At 48.9% G+C, this 17286-nt stretch overlaps 1 protein-coding gene across 1 annotated transcript; it reads left to right on the top strand.

Annotated features, from left to right (window-relative positions):
• The first annotated feature begins 315 nt into the window (after positions 1–315).
• On the top strand, positions 316–2929 carry LOC120660192. Its single transcript, XM_039938604.1, has 3 exons — positions 316–950; positions 1541–1939; positions 2099–2929. The coding sequence occupies exons 1-3, from the start codon at positions 540–542 to the stop codon at positions 2636–2638; spliced, it is 1350 nt and encodes a 449-aa protein (XP_039794538.1). The 5' UTR covers positions 316–539; the 3' UTR covers positions 2639–2929.
• Positions 2930–17286: the final 14357 nt, after the last annotated feature.

The following is a 17286-nucleotide window of genomic DNA, read 5'->3' as shown; positions in this document are numbered from 1 at the left end:
CAGGGCCGCCGGGGCCGGCCGCCCGGCTGCGGGGCGACCGGTCCCTAGGGACTTGCGCGCAATTTTCTCCGCGAATTTTTTTTCAGAAATTCCCCTGCCGCCCCACTGCCGGGCAACCAGGTCCCGGCCGCCCGCGGCCGCCCGGCAGCAGGGCGGCCGAGGTATGTTCATGTAAATTTCCAAATCGAAAATATATTTTTGTAAAAAACGAAAATATAAAATATAAAAACCACCATGGGTCCGAATGGGTTTAGGCGCTTGCACGCGTCCATTTGGCCTCGACCATGTAATCTTCTATATAGCCTGTAGCGGTCGTGAGATAGAGGCATCAACTTGTATCACAAGACTAAACTGAACTCTGAATCTGTCCTCTGCTCTCTACCTGCCTCCTCCATCTCCTTCTTCTCTGTTCTTCCTGTTCTATCGCCAAGCCTCCTCGGATCCGGTAGTGCAAACATATTAGTATCAGAGACTTTGATCTGGAGCCACACCAAATTACCCACAACCACTTTACTCGCTTCCGCAAGACTAGAGGTGCCATGGATCCCCAGTTGAAGCTCATCATGGACGAACTCAAGACGCTCACTGCTTCGGTCACTGATCTGAAGCTCTCGGTTGAGGACTGCATCGACGGGGTGGAGCGTTCTCTCGGCGACCGCTTCAGCGTCCTGGAAGGCGCCGCAAGTGAATTTGGGGACTGGAAGCCCCGAATTGAGTCTTTCATGGAGGATCTGCGCGTGGAGGTGGGCGCTCTCCGCAAGACGGTGAATCGGGTGGTGCTCGATTCCCATCTCCCACTACTCCGGGCATCCTTCCTACGCCCGGGTCGGGCGCTACTCCTACGCTTGCTGGCAAGCCGGGCGACGACCCTGATGGGCACCGTTCGTCATCAAGTTCCTGGGAGCCTGTGTTTGGGTCGGTGCTCACCCTTACGCACCTCCCGGTCACGGGTACGCAGATCCCTCGCGACTCTAATTTGCAGCGTTCTTCATCTCTGCCGCAATTTGGGCCGCATGGTTCTGGGGGAAAATTTCATGTGGAGTCTGAGTCCAGTGCATATCATTCTCATAGTAGAGTTCCTAAGGTTAACTTTCCAGGGTTTGTCGGTGAGAATCCAAAGTTGTGGATTAGTCATTGTCGGGATTATTTTGATCTCTATCATGTTGATTCCTCCGATTGGATCAAAATTTTGTTGATGCACTTTTCTGAAGCAGCTGCACGTTGGTTGCAGTCTATTGAACCTCGACTCAGGAGTCTGTCTTGGGATGAGTTTTGTTCTCTGGTTCTGGAGCGATTTGGCTGTGACGAGCATGCCTTGCTTATTCGCCAATTGTTCCACATTCGTCAAACTGGCTTAGTGGCTGACTATGTTGCCAAATTTACCGAGCTGGTGGACCAATTGCGTTCTTACCAGTCTTCCAATGATCCTCTATATTTTGCCTTGCATTTTATCGATGGCCTTAAGGAAGACATCAGAGCTATAGTTATGGTTCAGCATCCTTCCGATTTGCATACTGCTTGTGTTCTTGCGCAATTGCAGGAGGAGGTGCTGGAACCCATGAAGGACTTTCGTAAGCCCGAGTTCTTTTCTTCCGGTCGGGCTGCGGTCAAGGCGCCACTGCCCCTACCTCTGCCGCCCAAGGTGGACAAGGGGGGTACCCCTTCTCATGTTGCTGATCATTGTGCCGCGGATGCTTTTCGGCCACGACCCTTTGAGGACAAGTTGTCGGCTCTATGTGCTTATCACCGTGCTCGTGGGTTGTGTGAGAAATGCGTAGAGAAGTGGAGCAGGGATCCTCGATGTTCAGAACCTCACCCGCATGTTCTGCAGGAGCTATGGGATTTGTGTCAATTGGATGATCCTGCTGAAGGGACTTCTTCTCCGGATGATTCGGTTTCTGCTGATCAGCTTATGTCTTATTGGTGGCAGCGGTTCAAGGTACTTCTTGTCCTCACACCATTCAGTTTCATGGTACTGTGCAAAACCAGAAGGTCCTGATCTTGTTGGATTCTGGTAGCTCTACCACATTTGTCAGCACTGAATTGGCTCAGAAGTTACAGGGGCTCTCTCAATTAACTTCCCCTTATGTCTATTAAGGTGCCTGATGGGGGAGTCCTACACTGCGACTCTTATTTTTCTGCTCTGCAGTGGACTACTAATGGGTGTTCTTTCCATTCCGAGGCAAAAGTGTTGCCACTGGCACACTATGATATGATTGTTGGGATGGACTGGTTGGAGTCCTTCAGTCCCATGAAAGTGGATTGGAAACAAAAGTGGTTGCTTATACCGTATCAAGGTTCTACTGCACTTTTGCAGGGTATTCAGTCCAGTATACCTGAGTTCTCAGTGGTCAAGATATGTGTTGTGCTCTTAGTGGATGGCAAGGCTGTGCAGTTGGAGGTGCCCCCTAACTTACATGCTCTTTTAGAGGAGTTCTCTGCTGTTTTTCAACCTCCTCTTGGTCTGCCACCTACCAGAGCTTGTGACCATTCTATTCCCTTAGTTCCTGGTGCTACTCCAGTTAATTTCAGACTCTATAGGTACCCCCTGCTATTAAGGATGAAATTGAGAAACAAGTTGCTGGGATGTTGCAAGCTAGTATCATTCAGCATAGTCTCAGTCCCTTTTCTTCTTTAGTTTTGTTAGTCAAGAAGAAGGATCAGACCTGGAGATTTTGTGTGGACTTCAGGTATCTTAATGCTATCACCGTCAAGTGCAAATATCCTATTCCTATTATAGATGAGTTCCTGGATGAGTTGTCACAGGCCAGTTGGTTTACTTCCTTGGACCTCACTGCTGGTTTTCATCAAGTAAGGTTGAAAGCTGGTGAGGAATTCAAAACAGCTTTTCAAACCCATTTTGGACATTATGAGTTCAAGGTTATGGCATTTGGTTTATCTGGTGGTCCTGCTACCTTTCAGAAAGCAATGAACATACCCTGCACCCATTGCTTAGGAAATGTGTACTATAGCGTGAGGAGGGTCAAGGATCGGGCGGCGACGGCGACCTACCCGTGGGGCTCGGAGAAGACAAGGCATGTGAACGCGTGAGGGGAGACGGGCGGCGAGAGGAGGAACGGAAAGCTGCAGGCGGGCCAGGGCGGTCAGCAGCTGCGGGGACATGGTGTGGCTGACAGGCGAAGCCCACCTATCAGCGACAGCGGCAAACGAAGGGTGCCGAGCGGTGCTGGGCTAGTGGCCGCGCGAGCGAGATGGGCTAGCGCTCGCGTTGGCAGGCCACACGAGCGGTGTGCTGATGGGGCGACACGGGGGAGTGGTAGCGGGCCGGAGCAGAGGTTTGGACCAGCGGGGTTAGAAGGCCGGGCTAGTTTTTAGGTTAGGCGGTTTCAGTTTAGCTGGGTCCGGGTTGGACCGAGTTTGGGCTAGAAACCGGGTAAGGGTAGGGTTGGCTAACGGGCTACGGTTTTGCCATGGGGTTAGGGTTATGATTTTTGGATTTTAATCTGAATGCTACAATGCCAACTAAACCCCCGGCCGAGATAGTTACATTTGAAAATAAATTTGAAGAGCACACTTCGAATTTATTTTTCCACACAGTTTCAAGCAATGGGAATAAACTCAAATCAAATTCCAATAAACATGGTAGTTGTAATAAAAATCCAAATAACTGCAAATAATTTCACACTGTCAAATTAATAATCCTTAATTAATCTCAAAGTTTTAATTTTACTAGGAATTTAGGTGATTGGAATCCTTCTTAAATGAACTTATTACAGCATCCACACACAAAAATTTTAATTCACAATTTTCGACCTTTTTAACATTTCAGAAAATTCTGGGATATTACAACTGCCTCCGATTTGTGTTGTTCTTGTTGTGTCAAGAAAACCTTGAACTTGCAAGAAAATTGAAGAACAAACAAGAACAAGTGGACAAACAAACATCACAGAGACCTTGCCTAAAGGATGAATCCAATACACACGAAGTTGAGGTTCTGAATCAAACAAATCGGATGGTCTAATCGACACACGTGTTTGCAAAGATATAGCAGCAGCTAAACTTTTATCTAAACAAAACCCTAGTGTTTCCTGATGACTACTACTAGTTTATATATGTGGGAAGGTAGCCAGGACCTTCGGACCGAAATCAACTATTATGATACGTAACATTTTCTGTTTGAAATAATTTAATTTTAGATATATTGTTAGTCAAAGTTAAAAAAAAGTTTGACTTTGGAAAAGTCTAAATGTTGCTATATTTTGGAACGGGGCGAGTATAGGGAGAGGTACAACCGTGCAACGGCTTTGTTAGTGGGATGCCAACAGTTTTAGTTGAACCGTTAAAACCATCCCGATTATTGATATAATTGCCAACAAACTCAATCAAGGTTATTTTTGATAGAGCTCCAGCTTCATCTTTGGCTCCTGCTGGGTGGAGCCCTAGCAAACGGGGTGGAGGCAACCGGCTCCACTAGAGACATCCTAAGAACACGCTTAGAGGAGCTGAAAAAAAAAGAGAGGTAGCAAGAAAAAAAACTAGCTCCGCGTGGTTCCTTCATCCCGCCTGCACCCTTGCCCTCCTATGGTGGCACAAACGGAGGTAGATGCCCGCAGGAGAAATTATAGAAATCATTACACCTCATATGCATTTGAAAAAAATAGGAGAAGCTGTGTTGCCAAATAATTCCTAAAACAACTTCTGCTACACCACCAGATAAGCTGCTCCAAAAAAGAGTCACAGCCGGAGCTCTTCGTATGATTAGATCCACCAACTAATTGGTAGTTAGCTAATTTTAGCTATGGTGGATCCCAACAAAACCAGATAATTCACAGCTAAACATCTTCTAACAAGCTAAATGTAACGCCCGGCCTCCCCGAGACCGGGCCCGCCTACATCTGCCAGTTTTATAGGATATAGGCTGCCCTCACAGACCAACACATGTCCTTTCTGTGTACTTTGTCCTCACTCGTGCACACCCCGGGAAGAATTTTCTGGTCGGTCACCCATCCCCAAATTGCTCCAGGCCAAGTACGCTTAACCTCAGAGTTCTTTGGACATCAGCTAACTGGACACACGCGCCCGTGAAACCGCGACAGTCGACTCTGATACCATTCTATAATGTCTCACCTCTCCGTGGTTGTGCCCACTTACATCTAGAGCTTTTATAGGATATAGACTTCCCTCACAGACCAACAAAGTCTTTTCTGCGCACTTTGTCCTCACTCGTGCGCACTTGGAAAGAATTTCCCGGTCGATCACCCATCCCAAATTGCTCCAGACCAAGCACGCTTAACCTTAGAGTTCTTTGGAGATCGATCTGACGTGATGCTCTTCCGCACGTCCTGCATGACATCGCATAGGGCGAAGGGTGACGCCGCGGAGGCATGCCTAATGATGTCCTCCAGAAGTATCGGTTCCCTCTCGGAGTGAAGCGTCATGGTGTTGGCAATCGGGGACAGAGCTCAGTGCTGGCTGTCTTGGGACAGTCGGTCATTCCGAAACACGTCGGGCAGCGGCTGTCATTGCATGCACTGCTGCTCCGCTACCACGCAGTCAGTGAGGGGGTGCTGGGTGTGTGCAGAGGCGTCAGCCTCAGCAGCCTCCAGCCGCAAACCCCGCAGAGAGCCGATGACAGAGTCGGAGCTAGCGGTGTCGACGGAGCAGTCGGAGGAGCAGATACGCTCCAGACCGCTCTCCGGGTTGACGATGAAGCGTAGGTCACCAAAATGCACGAGTGCGCCCGAGACCCAATCTCTGACGATGATGGCCATCCGCCACCTTGTGGAAGAAAGATCGGAACACACAAAAGGCCCCTACCTGGCGCGACAACTGTCGGGGGGTTTTAGCACCGCCTAGTGATTCTCGTGGATGCGCGTTTAGTGGCGGGTGGTAATACAAGAAGACACAAGGATTTATACTGGTTCAGGCCCCTCGTCCAGTTCGTGTTGCTTGTGTATCTTGCACTGGTTTGTAGTAGTGGATACAAACAGTCGAGAGAGGGACGAGCGCCCCAAGTCTCTAGGATCGGTGGGAAGGAAGTGTGTGTGGCTCTCGTCTGGTTAGGGCAGTTGCCGGCGAGAACTGCCCAGAGTTCCGCCTAACTTTTTCCCAGCGGCCAGAGCTCTCTCATGTTACTATTTTAGATGATGTGGCACTAGATTAGTAAGGAGAGAGATGAAATGGGTTTCATCTAGATGACACCATGTATGCATGTCAACTCTTGATGAGTCTTAGAAGTAAATTTGAGTGTCTATGAAATTAGTAAATATGTAACAATGCATTGTAGAGTGAGTTTCATCTATGATTTCATTTGTATTTTGTTGATGGGGCACTCATGGAAACAACAAAGTGAAACCATCTACTGGGATTAGCCTTAGAATACTTCGATCTAGTCACTTGCTTTGAGAATCGGTTAAGTAGACCATCAAATTTAAGAGGGATTTCGTCAATTCGGGTAATTGCAGTTTCAACGGCTAGAGTTTAAGCTTAAACTCAATGTCTCTAGTATGGTGGCTGATTGCAAATGTTGGCTGGTACAACAACTACCTACGCCGCTAGAGATTCACGGTTCCTCTTCTAGTCGATGCATGTGCATGGGCACTCAACACACAACCACATGAAACAACGTTTCTGAATTAACCATCAGACAACCCAACTAATTAAGAAAAGTCACAAACTATACATAAGGCCACACACTCGCCCAGTGGCGGAGCGTGCAGTCAATCCAAGGGGGGGCGATTGCTACAGTAACAGCTACGGACATCTCGTAGTCGCAGGGGAACCACAGAAGCAGATGCATCATGTGTGTGTGTGATGTGCCCAGGTTAGCAGCGTGCGTGGGAAGTAGATGAACTAGCAGCAAGCTTTAGGTCTCCCAGCCCACATTGAAGCCCATAAGTAGTGGTCCAAATAATAGTTCACATATTTTTCCTCTCATCTATCTTCCTCAACGAGCAGCAGGCACAGCTGAGTGCTCGAATCTTCATAATTTTTCCTAGACCAAGGGGGGGCAAGGGCCCAGTTTGTGAGGGACCGAAGCCGGCGACCAAAGGGGGGTGAATGAGAGCCGATCAAAATTTCTTCGAAATTCGAACCGTCGGCCTATATCCCGAAAATCACCCAAGCCCTCAAGCATTTTGACCAGAGTTTGGAATAGCTATGGAAAAGCTAAGCCAACACAAAAAGGCCTCGAACGAGCGAGCGAAACCACGAAGCAAATCGGAAGCGAATCGGGAAAGCTGCAGAACTGATCTGCCAAGACTGGTCTGACCGGTGCACAGGACTGGTCTGACTGGTCGAGTATGTTCAAAAACTTACAGACCGGTCTGACCGGTCTTGCCTACCGGTCTGACCGGTGGCACCCAGAAAACCCCCCCGAAAACTTGGATTCAAACGATGAATCTCAACCAAACGACCACGAAAATCGATGAAACTTGGGGGAAGGCTTCATTTGTACCCCAAGAATGTATCCCCAAGAGATCTCACCCTAAAGATATCCATAGCACGAGAATTTCGGGATGAGATCAAAAGGAGTGGGGTTTTCTCTAGAACTCAAGAAATCGAATTCGAACGAGCTAGTGATTCCAGAGGGTTTAGAATAGAGCTAGAAGCACGGGAATCACAGCAAAGAACTCATGGAACTAGGGCTGGAAAAAAAGCTCGTTAAGCTGGCTCGTGGCTCGTTTGAAAATTGCTCCGATTACGTTCGTTCTTTTTTTAAAATAAAGATTAGTTGATTTGGAACAAAAGTCAATTTTGGCAGGCTCGGCTCGGCTCGGCTCGTTATGCTCAATTTGAAGTTGAATATCAAACAACGCGGGAGACTATAATAAATACAAATATATTGATTTCGAAGAAAGCTCGAAAAAAGTCGAGGCTCGGCTCGATTCCAGCCCTACATGGAACCATCGCAATCGTGTGCACCAAAAACGAAACCAAAATCCATCACAAACGGGCACAAAAATGAGGGGATTGAATCGATTCAAAAGCCCAGAGGGCACGAGGAGGATAGGGCCTCCTTTCCCAATCAAATCCCACACAAGGTCTCAACAATCCATAGACAAAATCTACTCTAAAGAGAGGAACAGAGGGAGGGAGACACAGGGGCGGTGGCCTGGAGGAATAGAGAATTCACGGACAAGTTCTAAAAGCCGCTCATAACCTAACACAATTGAAGGGGTATTTATACCCGCGGGACCGGTCAGACCGGTACGCTGGACCGGTCAGACCAGTTGATTAGACCGGTCAGACCGGTGCCAGGGACCGGTCAGACCGGTTGGCCTGCAGCACCCCCTGTACACGATCTCATCCGACGGCCGAGGTTCTTTCTTCGAAACGAAGTCTTCTCCGCGATGCCGCCGTCTTGATGAAGATCCAGTCCGCGGTTTTGGAGGGTCCGCGAAACCCGGGTAGGTGGCCGGTTTTGAGAAAACCGCCAAAACCTCACGCGCGGGAAGATTCCCGCCTCCACGCCGTGGCCCTAGACGCCGTTCCCGCCTCGGCCTTCTGACGGCCCTAGACGCCGCCCGACGCCCATCACCTCCTCGCCCACAGCGAGGCCCTAGACGCCGTCGACGCCCGTCACCTCCGTCAGTCCCGAGACCGACGCCCGTCACCTCCAAGACTTGGCGTCTTCAACCGCCGTCCGCCTCCTTGGTTTTGTGGCGCAAACCAAGAAACCCGGCTTCTATCGCCACTTGCGCCCTCGATCCAGGAGTGGACGCCACAGCTGCCGCCCGGTCCGAACTCCGGTCCCGGCTGCCCTTCACCGCCGTCCACCGCACGGTCCATCGGCCACAGCACCTGCACGGCAGCTCCCCGTCGACACTCGACGCCCATGTACCTGCAATCCAAAGACCAAGCGCACGATCACACCGCACGGTTGACAATTCACTCATCACAAGCAGGATAGAGTACTCTCGTTCCTCAATCTCCCCCTTGATGAGTGCATTGTCAACACACCACCTGAAAGCAGAGAAGTGATAAAAAGAGAAGAAAGAAAGTGAAGAACTCAAGCAAGTGACACAAAGCTAAGAAAAGTAGAAACAGTCACTTACTCAAGCAGAGATCGATCCCCTAAGACAAGGGCAACGACTCAACGCAATCGATCAAAAGCCAAAACATGACTCCTCAAAGACAGAGGTAACGCTCGACACAGTCATGCAAGAAGTAGAGGGAAAACGAGGAAAACCAGGAGCCAAAACCAAAGCAGAAACTTCCCAAGCAAAGTTTTTCCCTCTCACAAGTGCAACTCTCCCAAAATGATGCACTCTCAAAGCCCTGTGCACAACAAGTTTTTCAAAAATCAAATAAGTCTCCCCCTTGTTCGATCACTTCTCTCAAAATTCTCCCCCTTGTTGGCACATGCACACATCAAGCCTAAAAAGACCTAAAGCTCCCCTAAAGCTGAAACTCCCCCTAAACAGATGCTATGCAATGAATGCAATACAGGAGGTGTAAGTGAAAACATTCAGGGATACAATGATATGAGCAACATCTAGTCACAAGCACGTGTGCATCCATAAACAAAACCTGCATCTAGCTCAACAGGGTATATTAAATTAGTCTAGAACTAGGCAAGTTCAGTTTAGGAGAAATAAAAGCATCACCCATGATCTGGCACTAACAAGTAGGGAACGAAAAGCAGTGCTACTCATACTCATACAGGTGAGCCAAATCAGCCAAAACAAGTTGCCAACATCCATTTTTCAATTAAATTTATGGCAATCAGTTCTTAATGCCAGGGGTTGAAAGCTTGTCATGCTTTACTTTGTAACGAGGCCAAGCCTATGTCAAAGACAATCAGAAACAATCAGAAGCTTAAAGCACTCATTTCAGTCATGCATAGCCTTGCCCGGGTTCTCACAAGTGCAAAGTGAGCCGTCCCGAAAGCTCGATCAGTGCGACAAGCAATCCCACCTGGATCTTTTCAATCCATTTCCAGAATAGTTCAAGCAATTTTATCAGATTTAGATCATTTCAAATATGAATTGCTGAACAAAAGGCCACACTAGCATGAATAAGATAGCAAAGCAAATCAACACGCCCTAACATGCTAGTAGCCAAGACAGGGTGATCATGTTTTCAGTTTTTCAAATCAAAATAGCTTAACTCAGATGATGTCATATACACAGAGGAGCAAGCTATACATGATCAAATTTATCAACTCACACTAGCAGGCACTAGAAGATCATAGCAATGTATACAAGAATGCTAGTGCAAGTGAGGCAATGCAAAATGCAAACATGTACAATGCATATGCACAATGCAACTACTAAACCTAGAAAACAAAAAGAAAGACAAAGACAAGCCAATAGCTAAGCAAATGAAGCACTCAGCAAAAACATAGGCTCAAAGACACACAGGACTAGACCAAAATGGATCCAGCTGAGTACCATGAAAAGGTAACAATTAGAAAACCACAAGTCTATCCTGGGAAGAGAACGTACAAGCCAAATGCTTACATACCTCGATGAAGATCCCGCTGGACTTAGAGCATATCAAGCTTGAGGTCACCTCCCCAGCGTCCTCAGCGGGTCCACCTCCTGTTTGACCAAATCTGTAGTCGAAGTAGGAAGGGGATGGAGCCTGCAGCCGGCGCAGTAACTCCAGACCATTATCAGCACCTGAGGTACATCTCCCCCTCAACAAGTGATACCTAGCACAAGAAAAGCTAGGACACAAGAAGATAGCAAACACCAAAGATCCAAAGCAAAACTCAAGCAAATGGTTAGGTGTTAGTCAAGCCACATGCAAGGGTATACCAAAAGACACTCTAGAACATATCAAGACAAAAGATATCCCTAGAATAATCTAAAGGCACTCAACAACATGAACCAAGGTAGCAAGACTATATGAAGAAGATACTTGAGCTAGCAACCAGAACTAAGGAGCAAAAGCTACACAAGCATGAGGGGACTGGACAAAGCACACACCTTGAGCTAGCAAGAGTCATGACAAAATGAAAATCACAAAAACTAGCATACAGAGTGGCTAGTCCACCAAAGCACAAGCACAGACCTAGCAACCAAAACAAGTAGAGATGTAGAATTTACAACATGTCACACTCAAAAAATGTACAAAGAACTCAAAAGACAAACTCAAATGTACATAGGATACAACAGCCACCATGGGCTATCCATCAGCCTTGGAGAACCATCAAGTCTTGATCAAACCTGCATAAGACCAAGATCCATGGAGCACTTGTTCTCCAGGCCTCCAACCTGCATCACCATCGAGACAAAGGAGGAACAAGCGTCTCGACACTGGGGTTAGCAAAGTGAGAAGCGAACCAGTGACGAGCCATTTGCTCTACAGAAGGGTAACCAAAGTCAGGCAAAGCGTATCCCCTGTCCCGTCTACCGCGAGGCTGACGAACACCACCGCGAGGAAAGCGTGGAGCCTCAAAACCTCCTCCAAAGCCTCGGTCCCGTGGTCCATAGCCGTACTGAAAATGACCAGGAGCACGGCCGGCAAGGCGACCACCCGCTGGAGCACGGTTACCACCACCGTCTCCCTGACCTCCACCTACACGGCGTGCCCTAGCATCTCGCCTATCACCACGCCGAGAAGGACCATGCACCCGAGCAGAGTACATGTCCGCGTTCCGTCTCTCCTGCTCTCTCCTCACAGCCCGCTTCCTCCTGAAGCAAAACTCCTCCAGGTGACCTTCCCTGTCACAGAACTCGCAGTGGTACCTCACCTCACGCTTGGGAGGTGGAGGCCTAGCCTGCGGACGGGGAGGAGCAGCCCTCTTCTTCTGGGCAACCTGGGGTGTGGTAGCAGGGAGCGTGTCGAGGGGGTTCCTCAGCGCATTAGGCTTTGGAACCCAAACCTGCTTCTGCGGAGGTGCTTTCGGTGGTTCTTTAAGCACACCATCCGCGGGGTCAACAAGCGAAGGCTGTGTGCTCGTTCTAGCAGTGTTTCCAGCAGCCTTGCCAATCTTACCATACAACCTGTCAAAGTCTGACTTCGTGTATGTGTAACCGACCCCAAACCCATCACCACGCTTGAACTGCTTAATCATCATGCCCAACTGCGGCTCACTGCTAGAAACCCAACTCAGAATCGCCCTAAGATAGGTATTCTCATTCTCTAAGTTGGCTTTCTCTACCGCAAGATTATCTAAATCAGCAATCAAACCAGGGCAAACAGAGCAGTCAATAGGTGGGCTAGACTCTACGACCATAGTCTTTCCAAAAGACTTGATCAAAGCATTCTTCTCCTCTAGCTCCAACCTAAACGTGGGACAAAACTTACAAGCGCCAAGCAAAGCAGGCCTAGATCTAAGCTCCTCTAGTTCACAAACAACAGTAGCAAACTTAGACTGCAAAGAAGCTAGATCAGACTTGAAGATAGGACACTCATCGCATTCAAGCACATCACTAACAATGGGAGCGTCCTTGACAAGTTCAAGCTCATGCTTGGCCTTGGCTAGCTCGTGAGACACGTCAGAAAGTGAAGTCTTAGCAACATCTAAGTTCGCGACGTTCTCATCATGCTTGGCACGGAGAGCAACAAGATCATTCATGTGAGATATGCAGCCAGCACACTCATCCTCACTAGATTTCTCCCTAGCACAAGCCAGCTCAGCCCTAAGCTTTCTACGCTCTCTAGCTGCTTCCTTAAGCAGCCTCTTCTGGTTGTCAAGAGCGGCGTACAACTCCCTAACCTCTGTATCAAGCAGGTCGATCGTGGAGTTTACCTCTGAATCGCTCTCGGATCCAGGAGAAGAGCCGGAGTGCATCGGTGTAGCATGTCCACCCGAAGACGCACGAGCACCATCGGCTTCGCCCGCCATGGTGCAGAAGCTCTTGCGCCGACCGTCCCCCAAGCAATGGCCGATGAAGCCGGTGGCTTCCTTGTCCCACTTCTTCTTCTTCTTGTCGTCGTCGTCGGAGGTCGGTGAAGAAGAGCGGTCGGTGTCGGAGCTCTTGTCGAGGTCGCTGAGCTGCGCCAGGAAGGCCTTCTCCCGCTTCTTGGCCTTGTACTAGAAGTGCTTCTTGAGCGACTCCTTGTCGAAGCGTCCTCCCCGGTCACGACTACGGTGCTTGTGGCGCCGACGCTCCTTGTTGGAGCCTCCCTCGTCGCGGTCACGGTGGCGGTAGTAGTCGAAGGAGTTGTTCTGGCCACCGCCGGACTTCTTGGGACAATCGGCGACGAAGTGGTTCAGATCGCCGCAGTTGTAGCACCCGGGGTTCTTTTTCCTCTGCCTGTTGTGGTAGACGCACTGGAACTTGCTGATCAGGAGGCACAAGTCGTCGTCGCCCAGCGTCTCCAGCTGCTCATCTGAAACAGAAGGCAAAGAGGCAAGAGAAAAGCCAAGAGCAGAGTTAGCGTTAGAGCTCGGTCCACCTGAGCCAGTCACAAGAGCGACGCTCTTGGAAGGAGGGGCACCATTGAGCTTGGCTCGTGTCTGGTTATCCACCTCCGTGGCCTTGAGCTTGCTGAAAAGCTCGTTCACGGTCAGAGTCTCATAGCCTGCAGACTCAATGATTGTGTTCACCTTGACATCCCACACAGAGCGGTCAAGTGCGTAGAGCAACTTGAGAGCCTTCTCGTGCTCTATGTACTCAAGGGCACCAGCAGATCTGTTCGCATTGACCTTGTTCACAATCGACTGAAAACGACTGAACATTAGGTCAATGCTCTCACCCGGCTCCTGTGTGAAGTTCTCGTACTCACGCCGGTGAGTCTCGAATAGTCTGGCCTTCACCTGAGGTGTACCCTCATGGTAGTTCTCAAGACACGTCCAAATTTTGTGGGCTTCCTGAAAACCCTGGACGCGTGAGAACTCTGCACGAGAAACGCCATCAAACAAGGCATTGACGGCCTTGGCGTTAGCCTCGTGCTGGGTCACCTTGAGAGGTGTGGTCCGAACAGCAAGCACCTCGTCAAGGTGGTTCGTGGTAATCTCCCAGACATCGGCTCCCATGCTCTGCAGGAAGGCTCTCATGCGAACCTTTCAGTAGGCATAGTCCTCGCCGGAAAACACCGGGATCTTACCAAGACTCGCCATGGTCGCCGAGTGGTTTTCGAACCGGTTAAGGTACTGAAAACCTCAACCAAGCTCTGATACCAATTGAGGGACCGAAGCCGGCGACCAGAGGGGGGTGAATGGGAGCCGATCAAAATTTCTTCGAAATTCGAACCGTTGGCCTATATCCCGAAAATCACCCAAGCCCTCAAGCGTTTTGACCAGAATTTGGAATAGCTATGGAAAAGCTAAGCCAACACAAAAAGGCCTCGAATGAGCGAGCGAAACCACGAAGCAAATCGGAAGCGAATCGGGAAAGCTGCAGAACTGATCTGCCAGGACCGGTCTGACCGGTGCACAGGACCGGTCTGACCGGTGCACAGGACCGGTCTGACCGGTCGAGTCTGTTCAAAAACTTACAGACCGGTCTGACCAGTCTTGCCTACCGGTCTGACCGGTGGCACCCAGAAAACCCCCGAAAACTTGGATTCAAACGATGAATCTCAACCAAACGACCACGAAAATCGATGAAACTTAGGGGAAGGCTTCGTTTCTACCCCAAGAACGTATCCCCAAGAGATCTCACCCTAAAGATATCCATAGCACGAGAATTTCGGGATGAGATCAAAAGGAGTGGGGTTTTCTCTAGAACTCAAGAAAACGAATTCGAACGAGCTAGTGATTCCAGAGGGTTTAGAATAGAGCTAGTAGCACGGGAATCACAGCAAAGAACTCATGGAACCATCGCAATCGTGTGCACCAAAAACGAAACCAAAATCCATCACAAACGGGCACAAAAATGAGGGGATTGAATCGATTCAAAAGCCCAGAGGGCACGAGGAGGATAGGGCCTCCTTTCCCAATCAAATCCCACACAAGGTCTCAACAATCCATGGACAAAATCTACTCTAAAGAGAGGAACAGAGGGAGGGAGACACAGGGGCGGTGGCCTGGAGGAATAGAGAATTCACGGACAAGTTCTAAAAGCCGCTCATAACCTAACACAATTGAAGGGGTATTTATACCCGCGGGACCGGTCAGACCGGTACGCTGGACCGGTCAGACCGGTTGATTAGACCGGTCAGACCGGTGCTAGGGACCGGTCAGACCGGTTGGCCTGCAGCACCCCCTGTACGCGATCTCATCCGACGGCCGAGGTTCTTTCTTCGAAACGAAGTCTTCTCCGCGATGCCGCCGTCTTGATGAAGATCCAGTCCGTGGTTTTGGAGGGTCCGCGAAACCCGGGTAGGTGGCCGGTTTTGAGAAAACCGCCAAAACCTCACCCGCGGGAAGATTCCCGCCTCCACGCCGTGGCCCTAGACGTCGTTCCCGCGTCGGCCTTCTGACGGCCCTAGACGCCGCCCGACGCCCGTCACCTCCTCGCCCGCAGCGAGGCCCTAGACGCCGTCGACGCCCGTCACCTCCGTCAGTCCCGAGACCGACGCCCGTCACCTCCACGACTTGGCGTCTTCAACCGCCGTCCGCCTCCTTGGTTTTGTGGCGCAAACCAAGAAACCCGCCTTCCGTCGCCACTTGCGCCCTCGATCCAGGAGTGGGCGCCACAGCTGCCGCCCGGTCCGAACTCCGGTCCCGGCTGCCCTTCACCGCCGTCCACCGCACGGTCCATCGGCCACAGCACCTCCACGGCAGCTCCCCGTCGACACTCGACGCCCATGTACCTGCAATCCAAAGACCAAGCGCACGATCACACCGCACGGTTGACAATTCACTCATCACAAGCAGGATAGAGTACTCTCATTACTCAGTTTGCCCCCCACGTAGCTCCGCCAGGGCACTCGCCACTGCAGACCTGTACGAGTGTCCGACTCAGGCCATGCATGCCATGACCCTCCGTTCTCTTTTATCATTCCAAACAAAAATATATATGAACAAAAATATAAAACCAAAATTTGTCAACATACATTATATGAAAATATATGTAAAGATGAATCATTCAAAACAACTATAAAATGAAAAATTATATACATTATTTATTAAAAACTTTAAAAATATAAATTTACGTATAAACAATAGATTCATAAGTTATGCATGAAGCATAAAAAATATTTGTATAAAATGCATGACACAAAAAATATGTGCATAAATTGTACTACAAAAATTATGCACATAGACTCCTGTTCATAAGTTATGCAAATAAAAAAGCATAAGTTGTATGCACACATTATATGAAAACAAAATTTATGTTGGTAAGTTGTGTATTTATGAAATGTTAAGAGGTAAAATATAAATTTACATATAAACAATAGATTCATAAGTTATGCATGAAAGCATAAAAAATATTTGCATAAATTGCATGATACAAAAATTATGTGCATAAATTGTACTACAAAAATTATGCACACATACTACTGTTCATAAATTATGCAAATAAAAAAGGTTAAGTTGTATGCACATGTTATATGAAAACAAAATTTATGTTCGTAAGTTGTGAATTTATAAAATATAGTATCACTGAAGCAAATTAGCGATTAATTAACATCATTAGATTCGTCACGAAAAATTAGACCCATCTTTAAAATTTTTTTACAAATAAACTTTATTCAGTTCTTCATGCGGAAAAGATTCTATTCTTCTAGCATACGATTGTCGCGCCAAACCAAACGAGTACCTAGTCGGAGACAAAATCAAAATCAGCTGCGTCGTCCGTACGCCACCGACATCCCTCCGCCACCGACCTCCCCCCTCCGCCGCTATGCATCTAAAACCCACCTTTTGTCGGCTGGGTCCGACGATCACGCCTAAGATTCCCAAGTCTATCAGACCCGGGGCAGCGGGACTGCTTATAGGCATAGAATATTCTAGAATAAGGGATAGTTTATGGATGTACCGTTACCTCTTTTGTAACTACCCGAATAGGCGTAGAACTAGCTGCAGTACAAAGGAAACTACCCGATCCTATTGTAGTAGGACTCCAACTGTACTCGACTAGAACTTTCCATGTAACCCTGTCCCTCTGGATATATAAGGGCGGGCAGGGACCCCCTCCAAACAATCATCAACACCTATGGCAATACAAACCACCACACAGGACGTAGGGTATTACACAACTCGCGGCTCGAACCTGTCTAAATCTTTGTGTTCCTTGCACCATTGAGTTCCAGAGCAGTCGATCCCTACCTACAAACCTTACTGCTAAGGGTATCCCTGAGCAGGCTTGGCGGTAAACACCGACAACTGGCACGCCAGGTAGGGGGTTCGGTGAGTTCGTCAGCGAATTCGATGGCCGAACCAAGCAACGCCAACAACGTGCTCGAGGACACAACCCTTGTTTTTGGTTCCTGGGCATGCACAGTTAACGTATAGGGCGTCTTCTCCAGCCACCTTGTTAC

This window comes from Panicum virgatum, chromosome 2N (genome assembly GCF_016808335.1).
Source record: "Panicum virgatum strain AP13 chromosome 2N, P.virgatum_v5, whole genome shotgun sequence".
Taxonomy (NCBI): domain Eukaryota; kingdom Viridiplantae; phylum Streptophyta; class Magnoliopsida; order Poales; family Poaceae; genus Panicum; species Panicum virgatum.
The sequence above is the reverse complement of the archived record's forward strand: the minus strand, read 5'-3'. Positions and strand labels throughout refer to the sequence as shown.